The sequence below is a fragment of the Salvelinus alpinus genome, chromosome 7, assembly GCF_045679555.1.
Source record: "Salvelinus alpinus chromosome 7, SLU_Salpinus.1, whole genome shotgun sequence".
NCBI lineage: Eukaryota > Metazoa > Chordata > Actinopteri > Salmoniformes > Salmonidae > Salvelinus > Salvelinus alpinus.
The window spans coordinates 21013961-21035958 of NC_092092.1; the positions used below are offsets into that span (position 1 = coordinate 21013961).

Below are 21998 nucleotides of genomic sequence, written 5' to 3' on the forward strand. Positions count from 1 at the left end.
CTAGGGGAATGGTAGACTACCCTCTCACACTGTTAGGGGAATGGTAGACTACCCTCTCACACTGATAGAGGAATGGTAGACTACCTTCTCACACTGCTAGGGGAATGGTAGACTACCCTCTCACACTGCTAGGGGAATGGTAGACTACCCTCTCACACTGCAATGGTAGACTACCCTCTCACACTGTTAGGGGAATGGTAGACTACCCTCTCACACTGCTAGGGGAATGGTAGACTACCCTCTCACACTGTTAGGGGAATGGTAGACTACCCTCTCACACTGTTAGGGGAATGGTAGACTACCCTCTCACACTGCTAGGGGAATGGTAGGCTACCCTCTCACACTGCTAGGGGAATGGTAGGCTACCCTCTCACACTGCTAGGGGAATGGTAGACTACCCTCTCACACTGCTAGGGGAATGGTAGACTGCCCTCACTTGGTTGTTAATGCTACATTCAGTAGGAGATGAGGAGAAGGCTAAATGTGGTAAAGCATTGTTACAGTGTAAACTGCTTATGGGTGCTGCACTATAGCTGTCCTCTGCTACATCGTCTCCAACCTAATGTGTGTATGTGTTTGTACATCGGAGTGTTGGATAGAGCAGAAGACACATTTCTGTGACCTATTCTCCTTCTAGTAAATGCTGTGCTGCAAACTTATGTTCTGTCCAGTAAATGAGTGTTCTGTTTTTTTCCCAGGACATTGAGCAATTTAGCAATTTAGTTGACTCGTGGTGCTTTCAGTATTTTATCAAAGCTATAAAACTCTCTGAACAGTTATTGGAACAATTTTTCTCGGCTGAAGCCTTACATTTCTAGCAGTCCACCTCAGCGTTTTTTTCTCATTCTGAAAGCTAATTTAAACAGGATGCTGAAATAGTTTGTTTAAATGTGTCCGAGTCAGAGCAAGTCCCACCCAATCAAATGTGAATAAACATTTCCTTCTTCTAATTAAAAAAGGTACAGATACTGGCTTCCCAGCGCCGACACAGAGAAAAGCCCCGATGGCCAGATAACCGCCAAGACCCAAAACAATATCTGTGTGAGTGTGTGTGTGTGTGTGTGGGGGGGGGGGGGGGGGTGTATTGAACAACCCAATCATGATTTCCTTCAGCTCTTTTCAAAGGATATGTTCCATAACATTTACAAAGGGAAGGTACATGCTGAGGTTGGTCTGGTCATTAATGTTTTCGTTTCATTCCATGTTCTGACAAGCAGTTTCTCAAGACATGAACATTAATATAACCCATCAGTATAGTACAGCAAAAAAAGAAAGTCAGATTGAACTTTCATTTCTTTGAGAATTGGTGTTCAATTTTTTTCCACCACAGTTTAAGTAATTACAGTAGGAGATTACCACACAGTTCTTTCCCGTTAAAAACTAGGCAGCTTTGTGATGCTGATAGCAGCAGGAAATCATTATAATTTCGGTACAGAGCGTATTGTGTGTGGCCCTGGACACAGCTCAAGAATGTTTATCCTTAAGCCCAGAACAGCAGGCTGACCCTGCTCAGTGAGACACACTCACTGGCCAGAGGAATACACACACACACACACACACACACACACACACACACACACACACACACACACACACACACACACACACACACACACACACACACACACACACACACACACACACACACCTTCATTAATTGTAATACATGACTCATGAGAGACACAAACTGATGTAATTAAAGTCTGTAACATAGTCACCCATACACATCCACATGAGGACAGACACGCACATACTGTACACACACAGGACAATCACTCAACCTCTCACCCGCTCCTACTCATTCTCATTCAGAGATTAAGTGCACGCACGCACGCACGCACGCACGCACGCACGCACGCACGCACGCACGCACGCACGCACGCACACACACACACACACACACACACACACACACACACACACACACACACACACACACACACACACACACACACACACACAGTACTCCCATTACCCCCAGTCTCCCTCCACAGGCGCTGTGTCCCATTACATGATGAAAAATGTGTTTCACATGAAATGAATCAAGGCAAACTATTCAATTACAGAACAATACCTTTTTCCAGAGCTGTCAAATCTGACCCACTGCTCTGATGGAAGCTGAGGTTTTCTCTCTGTGATACTGAATAGAATGCTGGTGAACTCCATCAGACTGCAATCTTTCTCTGACTTTTGGACACACACACATTTGTACAGACATATTCTCACACAAAACATGCACTGTAAAAAATGCTGGGTTAAAAACTATTTGATTTGGATTGTTTTGGTAACCCAGCGCTGGGTAAATATTGGACAGAACACATGTTGGGTTGTTTTGACCCAGCCAGTTGGGTTGCGTGCATAACCCACCAAGTTGGGTTGTTGGGATTAGCCAAACATGGGTTAATTTAACCGCCAGTTGGGTATTTTTTACTCTCATGCTGGAGTGACATAGCAGCTGTTTTTTTAATGTAATCGTTAGGTTATTTTCATGAGGTGTGGCTTATTAGATGCGTGGCTTTCAGCTAGATCTTATTGGCCACCTATGAGAACACGGGTGGTCTTAAGTTTACATCCTGCAAATTCAAATTTTCCTTATTATTTTTACACATTCTTCTATAAAATTATGATTATTTATTACATATTTTAATAAGGTACACCACCTTATTGCCTAGTAAGGTACATTATAAACTGGGTGGTTCCAGCCCAGAATGCTGATTGGCTAACAGCAATGGTATATGAGAACATATATATGAGACAAAACATCTGTTTTTACTGCTCTAATTACTTCAGTAACCAGCTTCTAATAGCAATAAGGCATCTCGGGGGTTTGTGGTATATGGCCAATATACCACGGCTAATGGCTATATCCAGGCACTCCGCGATGCATCATGCATAAGAACAGCCCTTAGCCGTGGTATATTGGCCATATACCACAACATCTCGGGCCTTATTGCTTAAATATACCACCTTATTGTATCCAAACACTGGGATTTACATAGGCTTTTAGGGAATTCATACACTTCTGGAAGCATCATTGAAGCTACAAAAAAATGTCAATGTCCGACCTTAACATGTGATAACTATACAACAGATGAACAGAAATGACATTTACTCTCGTGGGTGGCTAAAAAGAACTAGCCACGCCCCTACTAACCTAAGCCTTCAGTCTTTTGATCTGACCCACTGGGTCATATCTCAATAACCCAGCACCAATAACCCTTTAAAGAAAACAACCCAACTAAGTTACCCAACGCCTGCAACCCAGCAGTTGGGTCAACCAAACAACCCAGCATTTTTATAGAGTGTGCAGTTCATGCACACACACATGCACTCATGTACAGTAGTACACACACACAGACACACATGCATGCACACCCTTTACCAAGAAGCCAAGAAGCTGTCAATCCCCAGCAGGAGAGAGTGTTCTTTTCTAAGGTCGTCATTAGCTGAGGCATTTTTCCCGTTCTGGGGAGGGAGAATAAAAAACAAACAACCTCGTGACGGATATCTTTACATAAGAAAAATCCCAGCAATCATGACACGCTCTCTCTCTCCATCTCCCCCCTCCCTTCTAATCAGAAAGCTCTAATCGGAGCGTTACATAGTGACTGAGGCTGAAGGGTGAAGCGCAGAGCTCTCAGGTCCGAACGCACTTTAAGACACTCACAATCAGCCTGTTCTGCTCTGTGTGTTTGGACATATACAAGCTCCACTTCATTTGTCATGTTATTGAACTACATGTTGTGTGGAACTGGAAAATTGTCATGTTTTATTGTCACATTGACTGGATAGGTGCAGTGAAAGGTGTTGTTTTACAGGGTCAGACATAGTATTACGCCACCCCTGGAGCATATTAGGGTTAAGTGCCTTGCTCAAGGACACAATGACAGATGCTTCACCTTGATGGCTCAGGTATTCAGCCCAACGCTCTAATTGCTAGGCTACCTGCCGCAGGACCAGACATGGTCAGACTGGGCACACCTGGTTGGTGGGGTGGGTAGTGGCAGGGGTGAGACAGGGCATGGTGTCTCCGCTGTAGAGGGTGGACTGTTTCCATGAGAACTGGGAGTTGGATGATTTCAATTAGATGGAGTCGTTAGGTAGTCTGTAACTTGTATTCCCTTAACTCTGAGCCGGGACCAGTATTTAGTTGTTTCTCACATCAGGATTGAAGTTAGTGCTTCAGTCATGAGTTGATCCTGACACACCACTAGTAACCCCCAGAGAAATAGTCTGTTTCATGTCTGTATTATATGTCCATTATACTATTAGTTCTAAGATATAAAAGCCCCTCTCTTTGTGTGAAACCCCTTGGCAAAATTTTTTTTTGTTGACAAGGCACTCAAAGTAAAACACATACATGCTGAACACCCCCACAAAGGCCATAAATAGCAGCCATTTTCCATTTGCTGAAGCAATCAGAAAGTCGTTAATCCTGTCTAAACCCAGCTTGGGCCAAAGACCCCTCCGGGATACACACTGGGACACGGGTATCTCCCACAACAGTTGTATCCGCAACACAAACTACACACACAGATAGCATGTGTGTGTGTGTGTGTGTGTGTGTGTGTGTGTGTGTGTGTGTGTGTGTGTGTGTGTGTGTGTGTGTGTGTGTGTGTGTGTGTGACTCAAAGATCAACAATCTTGTGGTACACAATATTGAGTTGGTCAGACAAACCACTGAAATGCACACTTCAAGGTTCAAATAATCAAACGCTTTTATGTCCATAAGGGCATTTGTCTTCAGAATACATTGTCAAAGTCCCTCTATGACAGGGGGGAATGATTTATGTGAACAATACGATAGCTAGAAAATTAAAGGGGTGAGACAGAGAGCATAGCTAGATAACAAGAAGAGAGAGGTGGAGAGATAGAAAGATGATGTACTGTTTAGACAGACAGAAGTCCGCCTCTGCTGTGGCTGTGCGAAGAAAACACCCCCCCCCCCCCCCCACACACACACACACACAAACACACACACACACACACACACACACACACACAAACACACACACACACACACACACACACAAACACACACACACACACACGTTCCCACGTTCCCCGTTGCTGGGGTCAGCCAGGAAGGGCGGAGTCAGGGGGAGGATCCTGAGCAAGAAGAGCCACAGAACCTTAAAATGGGACACTTGGAAGATGTGAGCATAACCACTGTGTAATAACGATGTCCCTATATCACCATTCTAAACCATGGGTGGGCAACATTTTTGGCTCGAGGGCCACAACAGGATTTCAAAGTTCAACAGTGGGCGGCACAGATTTTTTGGGGACCGATTTGTTTGTCAAAATCAATTTGCGGGCCAGAAAAATTACAATTATTTCAAAATATATAGGCCCATTATCATCTAGTTTTAGACATTCAAGAGTGACCTGGAGTGTTTTTCTTACCCAAAAGAATAATCCCCCCCACCTCAACCTCACGTGGGCCAAATTGAAAGGGCTCTGTAGCCGCTTACGGCCCCAGGGTTGTAGTTCGCCCACCCCTGTTCTAACACTATCATTAATAGGTTCCACTTAGAGTGACCATTTGAATACCCAAGGTAGAACACACATTCAATTCAGTTAATGGAAGACTCTCCAGCCATGGAACAATCTCAATCACAACAAATTAAGACAAAGGACCTCTGCCAATGTGTCACTCAGCAAGAATGCTCTGCAGCTTATCTTTCATCATTCCATGAAAGTACATGAACCTCAAAAGTAAATCAATTACCTGTGAGCAAATTATTTTTCAGGACCAAAAGGCAAATAAAAGGCCCATTAGAAAGCATAGACATGCATACTGTGCATATTGTGCCAAATTATTCATTATGGATGAATCTGAATGAGTTTAAAAACACACCGTATTTCAACCACGGACGTCATTCATTAATCACTCTATACAGTGATTAATTTGGGGGGTAGAGACATACTCTAAACTTGGCCAGACTGGTGTGTGTGTGTGTGTGTGTGTGTGTGTGTGTGTGTGTGTGTGTGTGTGTGTGTGTGTGTGTGTGTGTGTGTGTGTGTGTGTGTGTGTGTGTGTGTGTGTGTGTGTGTGTGCATGTGCATGTAGCTCGTCCAGCATGCGGGTGTGTTTTGGTTATGGTACGGCTCCTATTTGGCTGTGTGCACAGCTGTCAGGGAGAGGAGAACTACAATAAACCGCCACAATTAATGGAGTAAAAACAGAGAACCAACCTATTGGTGGCTGCCAAGTCACCTCCAACCCAGAGTCAGACTCCAGGGCCCAGCCAACGGCCTAAAGAAGGCCCATTCACTCACTGATGCCATTAGGAGAGAATGAGGGGAATCGAGAGAGAACAGAAAGTACCGTGCAAAGGTGGGAAGAGCTCCAAGGACTAGGTGGCAGGGCTGCTTTGTCTTTACATGGGCTCAAATAATGCCCTGAACAGTTCACTGTCTCTCCCTTTTAGATCGTTGCCCCTCTCTCTCTCTCTCTCTCTCTCTCCCCCTCGCTCTTTCTTTCTTTCTTTCTCTCTCTTTCACTCCCTCTCTCTTTCACTCCCTCGTTCTCTCACAGTCTTACTCTCGCTCGTTTTCTTCCCACAGAAGAAAGGCTCTTTTGGATACCTGGCTAAACTCTGCCCCCCCCACCCCCCCCCCCCCCTCTTCCCCTGTCCCTTTGTCTCTGTCCGGCAGCATAAGCAGCTATACACGGCCTAAGCAGGTTCTGCATGAAACTCTTGTATAACATTACTTACATTTCAGAATGGTAATTAGGCCGATAAGGGCTGTGATCCTGACGGTGATTAAGACTGGAGGCTGGAGCTCAGTCCACGGGTCGCTAAGAGTTTACGCTGTAGCCCTTTACACTCATACCCATATGCAGGTTGAAAATGACATATTTGGGCACTGATATGCACCTAAATTGTGACGCAGTGGCTGTACAGTAACATGCTATACATGACGTCAGAGCTCTGGCTCTGCGCTTCACAGCTATGGGTTTTGACTAACAGCCGTTCTGAACTTGAGCACTGCATTCAACAAGAAGTTGCCCCCATCCCTCCTGCTAATTGAGCAACTTTTTTGTTGTCTGAGTGAGGGAAATGCTGTACATTAAGAGGACTCTATGTATTTAGAAAGATGAGGCGTTGAGGATTATAATAAATACCGCTTTGATGTCATACAAGCCAAACATGCGTGAGTCCAAATGTGCACTTCACATTTCCATATCATAAAACTCAGGTCATATACAATGTCAATGTTTATGATCACTATGTTTGATGTACAGTTACAAGATGACCTGGCGTTACACAATGACATTTTATTTATTTTTATTTATTTTTATTTATTGAACCTTTATTTAACTATGCAAGTCTGTTAAGAACAAATCTTTATTTACAATGACGGCCTACCTGGAAACAGTGGGTTTGTTCAGGGGCAGAACGACAGGTTTTTACCTTGACAGCTCGGGGATTCGGTTACGCTCTAACCACTAGGCTACCTGCCGCCCCAACTGAGTAGAATGGAACTATATTTGTCAGTTGGGAAGAAAATCCTATGCATGACTCCTTTCTATGCACACCAAAATTATGATATTTTTCTCTGAATTTCCCTGTGAAAGCCTTACACTGTAAGATCCGAATCGTATTTGATAACTTAGCTAGTCATGTTGGCAATAGAACAAGCTTTCTAATGATGCCGACCTGACCCAGATTGCGATTTATAATGGGCTGTATTTGGATTGCGTAAACAACAACAGTAATTGTGTGATGGCGGGGATGCAGGGTTGTGTTCCAAACAAAACAACTACAAGTGTGCTTGTTCTACAGATGTAAGATATTAATTTGATCACTCTTTTGTTGCTGAGAATATTTCTGCACAGCAGGAAATGCAAACTTGTGTATTCAAGGTTTAAAAAGGCTTCTAAAGTTTATGATTTCCACTTTAAAATGTCAAACTTGATTTGCCATAAAGGAAAATGTATCAACCCTTACCAAAAATATATATAATAATATATTATTATATTATTACCAAAAATATATATAATAATATATTATAATCCACATAATAATTCACATTTCCTGTTGCTGCAGGATTATTTTCCTGCTGTAGCAAAATGGCTCAAATTAAGATCCTACATCTGCAGTTCCTCAACGGCACAGCTAGGAGAGCAAAAAAAACAACGTATTGTTGAAGCCTCTTCTTTGAGTCATAAAAGTGCATTAAAATTACTTAGGAACTGTGCGCACTTTGGAGAGGTGTGTGAACACTTGGAGACACCAGTTAAGGCTTCCACATGCTTCGGTTCGGCTAGGCAAACCGAATGAGTGTGCTCGCATACTCCCTTAAAAGACCTTTGATAAACAAGAAAAAGCAGAAATATTATTGTATGTCTATCTAGAGACTCCGTAGCCAGTACACACTTCCTCAAAATAGTCAGAATTAATCTAAGATAATTCAAGAAATCTGCCATTAATTTAAGTAAACTGTTTGGTGCAGTATTTCTCAGGTGCATGAAGACGAGTTGTCTGTCGGTGAATGTCAACAAACATGTTAAACGTGTGTAGCGGAGGCGAAGTCAGGTGCAGGAGAGCAGAGTGTAGCGAACAGGCGCACTTTAATTCCGTTCCAAATTGGCAGCACAATAAAAACATACAAGTGCCAAAACCACAGAAATAACAAAAGTAATGTGCCTGACAAACCACATAACAATAAACAATTACACACAAAGACATGATGGGAAACAGAAGGCTAAATACATGTAGATAAATTAGGGAATGAAAACCAGGTGTGTATGGGACAAGACAAAACAAATGGACATATGAAAAATGGAGCGGCGATGGCTAGAAAGCCGGTGACGTGGATCGCCGAACGCCGCCCAAACAAGGAGAGGAGCCGACTTCGGCGGAAGTCGTGACAACTTAATTGAAGAATACATACTCTTGACCAATAACCATCGAAAGGGCATAGACTTCGGCACCGAACTTTGGCTTGCCTCGAGAGAAAAAATGTGTTTGCACAAACACCGAAAAAACCCTTGCCGAAGACCAGAACGAACAAAACGTCCCCAACTGTTCCCAACTGTTTCGGATGGGAAGCATGCGGACAACCTAAGTCCTCTCACTCAAACCCTTGTAATTGTTTTGTCTTATGTTGCACCTACCCCACATTTTCCGGGAATGTGCTTATCATGTTACTGAACGTACTCAGAGTATTTCAGATTTCGTTGTGGCGAAAAGTACAGTAAATGTAAAATGCACATAAAATCCACAGTGTAGTGTTCAGATTCAGTCTTGTGTCGGGTCAACTGTTGTGTCCTCAAACATTTCAATTTAACCCTATCCATATTGGCCAATTCCCACGAGTGTAAAGGGTTAACACCAGTCACTCATTCACGCACTGCCCCCGTAACTCACGCACTGCCTGTCAATCAAAACCTGTGGCATCATCGTTTTAGCTTTCCTTGTATTTGAGGTAATGGTAGGTTTGGGGGTGATAGCACGCGTGCGTGTGTGTGTAGTAGTTGGGGGGCATACAACTGTGTTTTGGCCAGGGTCCAGTGATACTGGTGAAGGTACAGCAGAAGGGTACACACACACACACACACACACAAACAGTGCCACAAACACCCCATCAGAAGCCTGCTGGTTAAGTATCCACTGAGCAGACATGACATACTTGAATCACCTCTCCATCAACAGTATTGTTCTGATATCACCTCTCTATCAACAGTATTGTTCTGATATCACCTCTCTATCAGCAGTATTGTTCTGATATCACCTCTCTATCAACAGTATTGTTCTGATATCACATCTCTATCAACAGTATTGTTATGATATCACCTCTCTATCAACAGTATTGTTCTGATATCACCTCTATATCAACAGTATTGTTCTGATATCACCTCTCTATCAGCATTATTGTTATGATATCACCTCCATATCAACAGTATTGTTATGATATCACCTCTCTATCAACAGTAATGTTCTGATATCACCTCTCTATCAACGGTATTGTTCTGATATCACCTCTCTATCAACGGTATTGTTCTGATATCACCTCTCTATCAACAGTATTGTTCTGATATCACCTCCCTATCAACAGTATTGTTCTGATATCACCTCTCTATCAACAGTATTGTTCTCATATCACCTCTCTATCAACAGTATTGTTCTGATATCACCTATCTATCAACAGTAGTGTTCTGATATCACCTTTCTATCAACAGTATTGTTCTGATATTACCTCTATCAACAGTAGTGTTCTGATATCACCTCTCTACCATCAGTATTGTTCTGATATCACCTCTCTATCAACGGTATTGTTCTGATATTACCTCTCTATCAACAGTAGTGTTCTGATATCACCTCTCTATCAACAGTATTGTTCTGATATCAACTCTCTATCAACAGTATTGTTCTGATATCACCTCTCTATCAACAGTATTGTTCTGATATCATCTCTCTATCAACAGTATTGTTCTGATATCACCTCTCTATCAACAGTATTGTTCTGATATCATCTCTCTATCAACAGTATTGTTCTGATATCACCTCTCTATCAACAGTATTGTTCTGATATCACCTATCTATCAACATTATTGTTCTCATATCCTCTCTCTATCAACAGTATTGTTCTGATATCACCTCTCTATCAACAGTATTGTTCTGATATCACCTATCTATCAACAGTAGTGTTCTGATATCACCTTTCTATCAACAGTAGTGTACTGATATTACCTCTATCAACAGTAGTGTTCTGATATCACCTCTCTACCAACAGTATTGTTCTGATATCACCTCTCTATCAACGGTATTGTTCTGATATCACCTCTCTATCAACAGTATTGTTCTGATATCACCTATCTATCAACAGTATTGTTCTCATATCACCTCTCTATCAACAGTATTGTTCTGATATCACCTATCTATCAACAGTAGTGTTCTGATATCACCTTTCTATCAACAGTATTGTTCTGATATCACCTCTATCAACAGTATTGTTCTGATATCACCTCTCTATCAACAGTATTGTTCTGATATCACCTCCCTATCAACAGCATTGTTCTGATATCACCTTTCTATCAACAGTATTGTTCTGATATCACCTATCTATCAACAGTAGTGTTCTGATATCACCTCTCTATCAACAGTATTGTTCTGATATCACCTCTCTATCAACAGTATTGTTCTGATATCACCTCCCTATCAACAGCATTGTTCTGATATCACCTTTCTATCAACAGTATTGTTCTGATATCACCTATCTATCAACAGTAGTGTTCTGATATCACCTCTCTATCAACAGTAGTGTTCTGATATCACCTCTCTATCAACGGTATTGTTCTGATATCACCTCTCTATCAACGGTATTGTTCTGATATCACCTCTCTATCAACGGTATTGTTCTGATATCACCTCTCTATCAACAGTATTGTTCTGATATCACCTCTCTATCAACGGTATTGTTCTGATATCACCTCTCTATCAACAGTATTGTTCTGATATCACCTCTCTATCAACGGTATTGTTCTGATATCACCTCTCTATCAACAGTATTGTTCTGATATCACCTTTCTATCAACAGTATTGTTCTGATATCACCTTTCTATCAACAGTATTGTTCTGATATTACCTCTATCAACAGTAGTGTTCTGATATCACCTCTCTACCAACAGTATTGTTCTGATATCACCTCTCTATCAACGGTATTGTTCTGATATTACCTCTCTATCAACAGTAGTGTTCTGATATCACCTCTATTAACAGTATTGTTTTGATATCACCTCTCTATCAACAGTATTGTTCTGATATCACCTCTCTATCAACGGTATTGTTCTGATATCACCTCTCTATCAACAGTATTGTTCTGATATCAACTCTCTATCAACAGTATTGTTCTGATATCACCTCCCTATCAACAGTATTGTTCTGATATCACCTCTCTATCAACAGTATTGTTCTGATATCACCTATCTATCAACAGTATTGTTCTCATATCACCTCTCTCAACAGTATTGTTCTGATATCACCTATCTATCAACAGTAGTGTTCTGATATCACCTCTCTATCAACAGTATTGTTCTGATATTACCTCTATCAACAGTAGTGTTCTGATATCACCTCTCTACCAACAGTATTGTTCTGATATCCCCTCTCTATCAATGGTATTGTTCTGATATTACCTCTCTATCAACAGTAGTGTTCTGATATCACCCCTATCAACAGCATTGTTTTGATATCACCTCTCTATCAACAGTATTGTTCTGATATCACCTCTCTATCAACGGTATTGTTCTGATATCACCTCTCTATCAACGGTATTGTTCTGATATCACCTCTCTATCAACGGTATTGTTCTGATATCACCTCCCTATCAACAGTATTGTTCTGATATCACCTCTCTATCAACAGTATTGTTCTGATATCACCTATCTATCAACAGTATTGTTCTGATATCACCTATCTATCAACAGTAGTGTTCTGATATCACCTCTCTATCAACAGTATTGTTCTGATATCACCTCTCTATCAACAGTATTGTTCTGATATCACCTCTCTATCAACAGTATTGTTCTGATATCACCTCTCTATCAACAGTATTGTTCTGATATCACCTCTCTATCAACAGTATTGTTCTGATATCACCTCTCCATCAACAGTATTGTTCTGATATCACCTCTCTATCAACAGTATTGTTCTGATATCACCTCCCTATCAACAGTTGGGGGGTGTTGGGGGGCCAGTAGAAGGCACTCTTTCCTCTGGTCTTAAAAAATATCCCAATGCCCCAGGGCAGTGATTGGGGACATTGCCCTGTGTTTATTTTTTTATTTAACCTTTATTTAACTAGGCAAGTCAGTTAAGAACAAATTCTGACTCCTGACTCTCTGTGGTCAATAAAGATATACCATGGCACTTATGGTAAGAGTAGGGGTGTTAACCCCGGTGTCTAACCCTCATACCATCATGGCCACCTAATCATCCCCATATTCCAATTGGCTCATTCAACCCCCCTCCTCTCCACTGTAACTATTCCCCAGGTCGTTGCTGTAAATGAGAATGTGTTCTCAGTCAACTGACCTGGTAAAATAAGAATAGATAAATACAGTACAGTATTGCCATCCAGAGTGACACGGTGGTCTAAGGCACTGCATCACAGTGCATCGCTGTGCCACTAGAGATCCTGGTTCGAGTCCAGGCTCTGTCGCAGCCGGCTGCGACCGGGAGACCCATGGGGCGGCGCACAATTGGCCCAGCGTAGTCCGGGTTACGGAACGGTTTGGCCGACAGGGATGTCCTTGTCCCATCGTGCTCTAGCGACTTCTGTGGCAGACCGGGCGCATGCACGCTTACACGGTCGGCAGGTGTACAATGTTTTCTCCAACACATTGCGGCTGGCTTCCGGGATATGCGGGCATTGTGTCAAGAAGCAGTGCGGCTTGGTCGGGTCGTGTTTCGGAGGACGCACGGCTCTCGACCTTCGCCTCTCCCGAGTCCGTACGGGAGTTGCAGCGATGAGACAAGATTACCAATTGGACTATCAATTGGATACCCCGAAATTGGGGAGAAAAAGGGTAGAAACAATATACTGTATAAAAATAAAAACTGCACAGTATTGCTCAGAGATGGATCCCTGTTTAACTGAGGCCCTTCCTCTACTTAGCCTTGCCACATTCCATGCTGTAAACCTGCAGTGTATGAGGCCTTCTGTTTCAATAACCCTATCAGCTCTGCTCACCAACTCTCTCCAAGGGCCTCGTTGCCCTTAAGTAGCCTGCAGATGGCACCCTATTCTGGCACCCCATCCCAAATGGCACCCTATTCTCTACATAGTGCACCTATTCCCTACATAGTGCACCTCGTCTAAAGCAGTGCACTATGTAGGGAATAGGGTGCCACTTGAGACGCAGACCCTTTGAGAGTCTTTAACGGGTGGAACTCCCAATCTATTATAGGACGTATAGGACATCATTCTTCTCAATTGATGTGGAACCAATGTTACATAAGGCAGCAGGAGCTGGGGGCGTGATTAAGCGTGACAGTTCCAAGTGGACCAATGCGAAGCCCTCCTGGTCCTCCAGTCCCCATTGTGGGGCAGGTTGGCATTCATTGCGATTACTCATGTACTGGAGGCATCTTTGCAGTGGTCACTAGCTGACCAAAAAGCACATTTTTGTTTTCATACATTTTTATGATATAGTACATTTTGACTTTGCAGCTGGCCCATCTAGCAGAAACCACTCAGTTCTGCCTCCAGGGCAAGATTCATGACAATAAACATCAACCTGCCATTGTGGGGGAGTGGGGATGGAAGGAGGGGGGCAGAGAAAACAAACAGCATATGGAATACACATCAAGCCTGATAAGAATCAGGACCCTCTTATGTAAAACCTGTAACAATCCACTTGTTTGGGCCAAACACAAACCCCACATCTCCGTCCCTAGACAACTGCCTCTTTAAGGTGTGTGTGTGTGTGTGTTAGAGAGAGAGAGGAACAGGAAGAGGTGGAGAGAGAGAGAGAAAGGGAGAGGTGGAGAAAGAGGGAGAGGAACAGGGCGAGGTGGAGGGAGAGAGAGAGAGAGAGAGAGAGAGAGAGAGAGAGAGAGAGAGAGAGAGGGAGAGAGAGAGACAGACAGGGAGAGAGAGGGAGAGGAACAGGGAGAGGTGGAGGGAGAGAGAGAGAGAGAGAGAGAGAGAGAGAGAGAGAGAGAGAGACAGACAGGGAGAGAGAGGGAGAGGAACAGGGAGAGAGAGAGAGACAGGGAGAGGTGGAGAGAGAGGATGAGGGACTTGACTATGAGTAGAGATTCAATTGCGTTACGATGTGTTAAACCCTTCATCCCTCTCCTCCTCTCTCCCTACTTGTCCTCCTCAATCATCCCTTTGCCTGAGCACCTTCCCCTCTTCCTCTCCTCTGTTCGCTCCACTCTCTGCCCCCTTCCCCCCCTCTCTCTGCCAGAACACAATGTTCCCCGGCGTGTTTGGGGAATCGGTAGAAATAAATAAATGAGGAATGGAGCACGTCATATAGTTACTGCAGTATATTCCAGGCCACTCTGAGAAAATAAACAAGATGCTTGAAAAAAGGTTACCTCCTCTCCCTTCTGTAAACCCTGCCTTGATCGCCCAAAACCCACTCAGGGACCACTTAACCCCACAGGCAAATAATAAAGAGAAATGTGGTCATACTGGGTTTGAAGTTTGAAGTGCCTCATTTATCGCTTGTGTCTACAGTACATGTACAGTACACTGAGTTCACAAAACATTAAGAACACCTTCCTAATATTGACTTGCACCCCCTCAGAAAAGCCTTGATTTGTCGGGGCATGGACTACAACACTAGTTCTCAATCCTGGTCCTGGGAACCCAAAGGGGTGCACATTTTTGTTTTTGCCCTAGCACTACACACCTGATTCAAATCATCAACTCATCATCAAGCTTTGATGATTTGAATCAGGTGTGTAGTGCTAGGGCAAAAACTAAAATGTGCACCCCTTTGGGTCCCCAGGACCAGGACTGAGAACCACTCGACTACATGATATCGAATGCCTTCCACAGGGATGCTGGCCCATGTTGACTCCAATGCTTCCCACAGTTGTGACAAGTTGGCTGGATGTCCTTTGAGTAGTGGACCATTCTTGATACACACAGGAAACTGTTGAGCGTGAAAAACCCAGCAGCGTTGCAGTTCTTGACACACTCAAACCGGTGTGCCTGGCACCTACTACCACACCCCGTTCAAAGGCACTTAAATATTTTGTCTTGCCCATTCACCCTCTGAATGGCACATATACACAATCCATATCTTAATTGTGTCAAGGCTTAAAAATCCATCTATAACCTGTCTCCTCCCCTTCATCTACACTGATTGAGGTGGATTTAACAGGTGACATCAATAAGGGATCATAGCTTTCACCTGGTTTCACCTGGTCAGTCTATGTCATGGAAAGAGCAGGTGTTCCTAATGTTTTGTCCACTCAGTGTATGTTTGTAAAAGTATGTATGTTTACATATACTGTATGTGCATAAAAGTGTGTAGGAGAAATTGTAACTGATTCTGCAAGGACTTGTGAGATGAGGCACCTGGCTTGAGCTGTGCGTGAGTTTGTGTGTCAAGCTAAATGGGTGGATGCCCAGAACTGCAACAAAGCCAACCATGTCTGTCATTGTCCATCAGTTGAAAGAGAGCCAGTGGAAAAGACGAGACAGGTACAGAATGGACGGCAGGGTGCAAGATGTCTACAACTTCTAACAAAGGCTCATTAACTCAAATGCATTGACTCAGAAAGCCTGGCAAACTGTACAGAGGTCAGTGCATATGATAAAAACCTACCAGCTTCCACATACAGTAGGCATAGTTTATATGTGGGAGGAAAGATACACACAAACTGCTTTCATGAATTTTCATGAGCTCTGCGTTAGATACATATTTAATGTGCCAAATGCACAGAAATGCACAGAAATGCACAGAAATGTAAAGAAATGCAGAAGTGTTGGTAAAGAACCCACACAACACTAAGCTACTGGGTACCGTTTACTTATGGATGAGTCGTTCCACAAATAGAGTGCCTTTTATGACCTTGTGACATTGTGTATGTACATTTTGATAAAACTAAACCATGTTGAAATATTCCACTAATAGTGTGTTTTCATGTGGGAAACCATGTTTGTTATAAAGTTGAGCATGTGCTCTTTCTGACAGAATGTTAAATTCTGTGAAATAAATAGATATTCCTGAACAAATGTAACTACCCAAAAGGCACTCTATTCATGGGACGACCCGGTTTACCATCCTACACTTCACCACCTAACGTCAGTAACTATCTCTAGGCAGTGGAACGTTTGGTATGTATGCACGTGTATTAACATGATTAACATGTATTTTGGAAAAAGTGTTACTAACTCTGGTTGTGTTCTCCAACTATGATATTATATCGCCACCTGGTGGTAATCATACCAAAATGCCAACCAGTGAAACTGCTGTCTTTGGAGTGTTCCTGTGTGTTTGATGGTTTTTAACCCTACGTTAGTCGGGAAGCAGCTGACAAGAAAGGGTCTGAGCACGTGAGAGTGTGTCTGTCATTCTGCCCACCCATCTATCTGTCTGTCTGTCTGTCTGTCTGTCTGTCTGTCTGTCTGTCTGTCTGTCTGTCTGTCTGTCTGTCTGTCTGTCTGTCTGTCTGTCTGTGTGTTTGTGTGTGGCGTGCATACTCGTCCCTACCTTGGTCTGGAAGCAGCAGAAAAGCTGGGTCAGGTAGGGATGTTTCCTACCTTGGTGTGGAAGCAGCAGAAGAGCTGGGTCAGGTAGGGGTGTTTCCTACCTTGGTCTGGAAGCAGCAGAAGAGCTGGGTCAGGTAGGGATGTGTCCTACCTTGGTGTGGAAGCAGCAGAAGAGCTGGGTCAGGTAGGGGTGTTTCCTACCTTGGTGTGGAAGCAGCAGAAGAGCTGGGTCAGGTAGGGGTGTTTCCTACCTTGGTCTGGAAGCAGCAGAAGAGCTGGGTCAGGTAGGGGTGTTTCCTACCTTGGTCTGGAAGCAGCAGAAGAGCTGGGTCAGGTAGGGGTGTTTCCTAGCCAGGGCCAGGATGCGTTTCTCTGTCAGGGTACAGTCCACATCATCATCCTGCAGGATCACGTCTTTCTTCAGCACCTTCACAGCATAGACCTCATCTGTTCCTTTCAGCTCAGCCAGCATCACCTACAGGGAAGAACCACAGAGGTTATCATACACATGCACACAAGCACGCTCACACACACACACACACACACACACACACACACACACACACACACACACACACACACACACACACACACACACACACACACACACACACACACACACACACACACACACACACACACACACACACACACACACACTGCTACTGCAACAACACTCAAGCCACTGACTCATTATATCTGAGGTTTAAATTAAGAGGAAAGACAGACACATGAAATGATTTAGGAGGAAAAACCAACCAAACCCAAAGTACTCTGTACAACAACTAGCCCAATGGAACCAATGGAAGAGCTGACTGCTCTTAGCATCAATGGAAGGGACTGATTATTGACCAATGAGAGAGATAGAGAAAGAGAGAGATGACAGAGAGAAGAAGACAGAGAGAGACAAATACAGACAGACAGACAGACAGACAGACAGACAGACAGACAGACAGTACTGTACCTTTCCGAAGCTGCCTTTGCCCAGGACCTTGATGAAGAGGAAGTCCTGCAGGGTCATCCTCTTGGTCTGGATGATCTTGAGTTCTCCGTTCTCCCGGGCCTCGCCCCCCTCTGAGCCCACCCCCACCCTGCTGGAAGAGGAGGACGAGGCTGACTTGTGTTCCTGTCCACGTTGCTCAAACGACAGCGCCTTGCGGATGTTCTCCAACTCTTTCAGGTCTGGGAGAGAAACCAGAGAGGTAAAGGAGGAATAAGAGTGTGTTCCTCTGTGTAAGGGCAGGGGTGGAAATAATAAGAAAAACATTCCCCGGAACCCTCCAAAGTACCACCATGAATTGAATGTACTGTACAGATGCACATTTTGACATGTGTGTTTGTGCAAGTGTGTGTACCTTGGTCACATGGGGAGGTGGGGGCCGATTTGGATCGGTCCTCCTCTGTCTGGGGGGTACATGGTAACGGCTGCTGGGGTTCTTGGGTTATCTATGGAGAGCAACATCCTCATTTTCACCATTATCATAATCATCATCCTGCAATCCTTCTCATTCTCTACCACATCTCTCTACCACATCTCTCTACCACATATCTCTAACACATCTCTCTACCACATCTACCACATCTCTCTACCACATCTCTCTACCACATCTACCACATCTCTCTACCACATCTACCACATCGCTATACCACATCTACCACATCTCTATACCACATCTACCACATCGCTATACCACATCTACCACATCTCTCTACCACATCTCTCTACCACATCTCTCTGCCACATCTCTCTACCACATCTACCACATCTCTCTACCACATCTCTCTAACACATCTCTCTACCACATCTCTCTACCACATCTCTCTACCACATCTCTCTACCACATCTCTCTACCACATCTAACACATCTCTCTACCACATCTACCACATCTCTCTACCACATCTCTCAACCACATCTCTCTACCACATCTAACACATCTCTCTACCACATCTCTCCACCACATCTACCACATCGCTATACCACATCTACCACATCTACCACATCTCTAACACATCTCTCTACCACATCTAACACATCTCTCTACCAGATATCTCTACCACATCTACCACATCTCTCTACCACATCTCTCCACCACATCTCTCTACCACATCTTTCTACCACATATCTCTACCACATCTACCACATCTAACACATCTATCCACCACATCTCTCTACCACATATCTCTACCACATCTAACACATCTATCCACCACATCTCTCTACCACATCTCTCTTCCACATCTAACACATCTCTCTACCACATCTAACACATCTATCCACCACATCTCTCGACCACATCTCTCTACCACATATCTCTAACACATCTCTCTACCACATCTAACACATCTATCCACCACATCTCTCTACCACATCTAACACATCTATCCACCACATCTCTCTACCACATATCTCTAACACATCTAACACATCCCTCCACCACATCTACCACATCTCTCTACCACATATCTCTACCACATCTCTCTACCACATATCTCTAACACATCTCTCTACCACATCTCTCTACCACATCTAACACATCTCTCTACCACATCTCTCTACCACATATCTCTAACATATCTCTCTACCACATATCTCTACCACATCTACCACATCTCTCTACCACATCTCTCTACCACATCTACCACATCTACCACATCTCTCTACCACATCTACCACATCTCTCTACCACATCTACCACATCTCTCTACCACATCTCTCTACCACATCTACCACATCTCTCTACCACATCTCTCCACCACATCTCTCTACCACATCTCTCTACCACATCTCTCTACCACATCTCTCTACCACATCTACCACATCCACCACATCTAGATGTTGGACTTAATGCACTTTAGCACTTGCACTTCAACATGTAGCATAATTCTGTCATTTTTATGAAATTGCACTTATCCAGCCTACTTTCTTGTAAATATCCTTTGCTATCTGTTTTAAAATATGTGATTTTGTTTGTATGTATTGCAGAGGCGTGGACTCGAGTCACATGACTTGGACTTGACTTGGTAGAAAATAAAACAACTTGAGACGACTTCGACTTGGAGCCTCACGACTCGGGACTCGATTTAGACTTGAGACTGATGACTTGAAATTATCTGGCCAAAATTATCTGATTTTGTAACGTTTTGTCACTGATTTTGTGGCACAGAGTCTACGTGGATTAGGCTACTCTCAACGTAGCCAAAGACAGTATCTCACTTGCAAAAAAAACTGACAGTTTGAATCAGCAAACTGTCAATCAACACAGGTCGGGTGACCTACAGTAGTGCTGTGAGAAGGTTTTGGGGGGTTGCGAGTGTGAAACTGAATCGGAAAAAATACATAAAAATGTCATTCATATTTTAATAGACTAGATATAGCCTACCATCTATATTTTATATTTATACCTTTGTTTATTTGATCTGGTTACTAACACAGGCCTAGGGCATTGCACCAAATTCTTGAAATCTGTGTTTCAGAACCCAAAAATGACACGCCTTGACTGTTGACCAATGGCCAGTCATCAGCATTGGGGCGCAAAGGCGGGCGCACACATCCAGATTAGTGACCAGAAAACACTGGTTTAATTTCCCCCGGTTTTACCTACGTCAATATTTTCCATATAAAGTAACGTTTTGCAACCCGCTGTGGATGCATCTTTTCCACAATAGGCTAACTGGTGAATTCATTGACCATTTTCATATTTCAGATAGGCCTAGTTTGGGTGTGTTATAATGATATAACTCAGTGGTGGTACTGCATATGTCTAACATCGTACTACCTGCAATACTCATGGGATGAAGATGTAACATTCTGGCGAATTAACTAGGATATTTGTGAGGAAGAAAAAAAGTCTACAGACAAATCATGCTTTCCATCTGATACTGCAACACCCCAGCCACAGGATCCTGCAACCTCGCTGCATACCGGTTGGGTAGGCCGTATGATCCTGTAACCCCTGCTGCATACCGGGAGAGTAGGCCGTATGATCCTGTAACCCCCGCTGCATACCGGTAGAGTAGGCCGTATGATCCTGTAACCCCCGCTGCATACCGGTAGAGTAGGCCGTATGATCCTGTAACCCCCGCTGCATACCGGTAGGGTAGGCTGTATGATCCAGTAACCCCCGCTGCATACCGGTAGGGTAGGCCGTATGATCCTGTAACCCCCGCTGCATACCGGTAGGGTAGGCCGTATGATCCTGTAACCCCCGCTGCATACCGGTAGGGTAGGCCGTATGATCCTGTAACCCCCGCTGCATACCGGTAGGGTAGGCCGTATGATCCTGTAACCCCCGCTGCATACAGGTAGGGTAGGCCGGATGATCCTGTAACCCCCGCTGCATACCGGTAGGGTAGGCCGTATGATCCTGTAACCCCCGCTGCATACCGGTAGGGTAGGCCGTATGATCCTGTAACCCCCGCTGCATACCGGTAGGGTAGGCCGTATGATCCTGTAACCCCCGCTGCATACCGGTAGGGTAGGCTGTATGATCCAGTAACCCCCGCTGCATACCGGTAGGGTAGGCTGTATGATCCAGTAACCCCCGCTGCATACCGGTAGGGTAGGCTGTATGATCCAGTAACCCCCGCTGCATACCGGTAGGGTAGGCTGTATGATCCAGTAACCCCCGCTGCATACCGGTAGGGTAGGCTGTATGATCCAGTAACCCCCGCTGCATACCGGTAGGGTAGGCTGTATGATCCAGTAACCCCCGCTGCATACCGGTAGGGTAGGCTGTATGATCCAGTAACCCCCGCTGCATACCGGTAGGGTAGGCTGTATGATCCAGTAACCCCCGCTGCATACCGGTAG

At 44.0% G+C, this 21998-nt stretch overlaps 1 protein-coding gene across 1 annotated transcript in view; it reads right to left on the reverse strand.

Annotated features, from left to right (window-relative positions):
• The window catches only part of LOC139580562 (protein kinase C epsilon type-like), a 168899-nt gene that overhangs the window by 61057 nt on the left and 85844 nt on the right, over window positions 1-21998 (reverse strand). Inside the window, exons 8-10 of the mRNA XM_071409388.1 lie at window positions 18543-18633; window positions 18152-18369; window positions 17489-17662 (exon numbers count right to left, since the gene is read on the reverse strand). Of these exons, the coding sequence (XP_071265489.1) occupies window positions 17489-17662; window positions 18152-18369; window positions 18543-18633 (483 nt within the window). The remainder of the gene's footprint in view (window positions 1-17488; window positions 17663-18151; window positions 18370-18542; window positions 18634-21998) is intronic.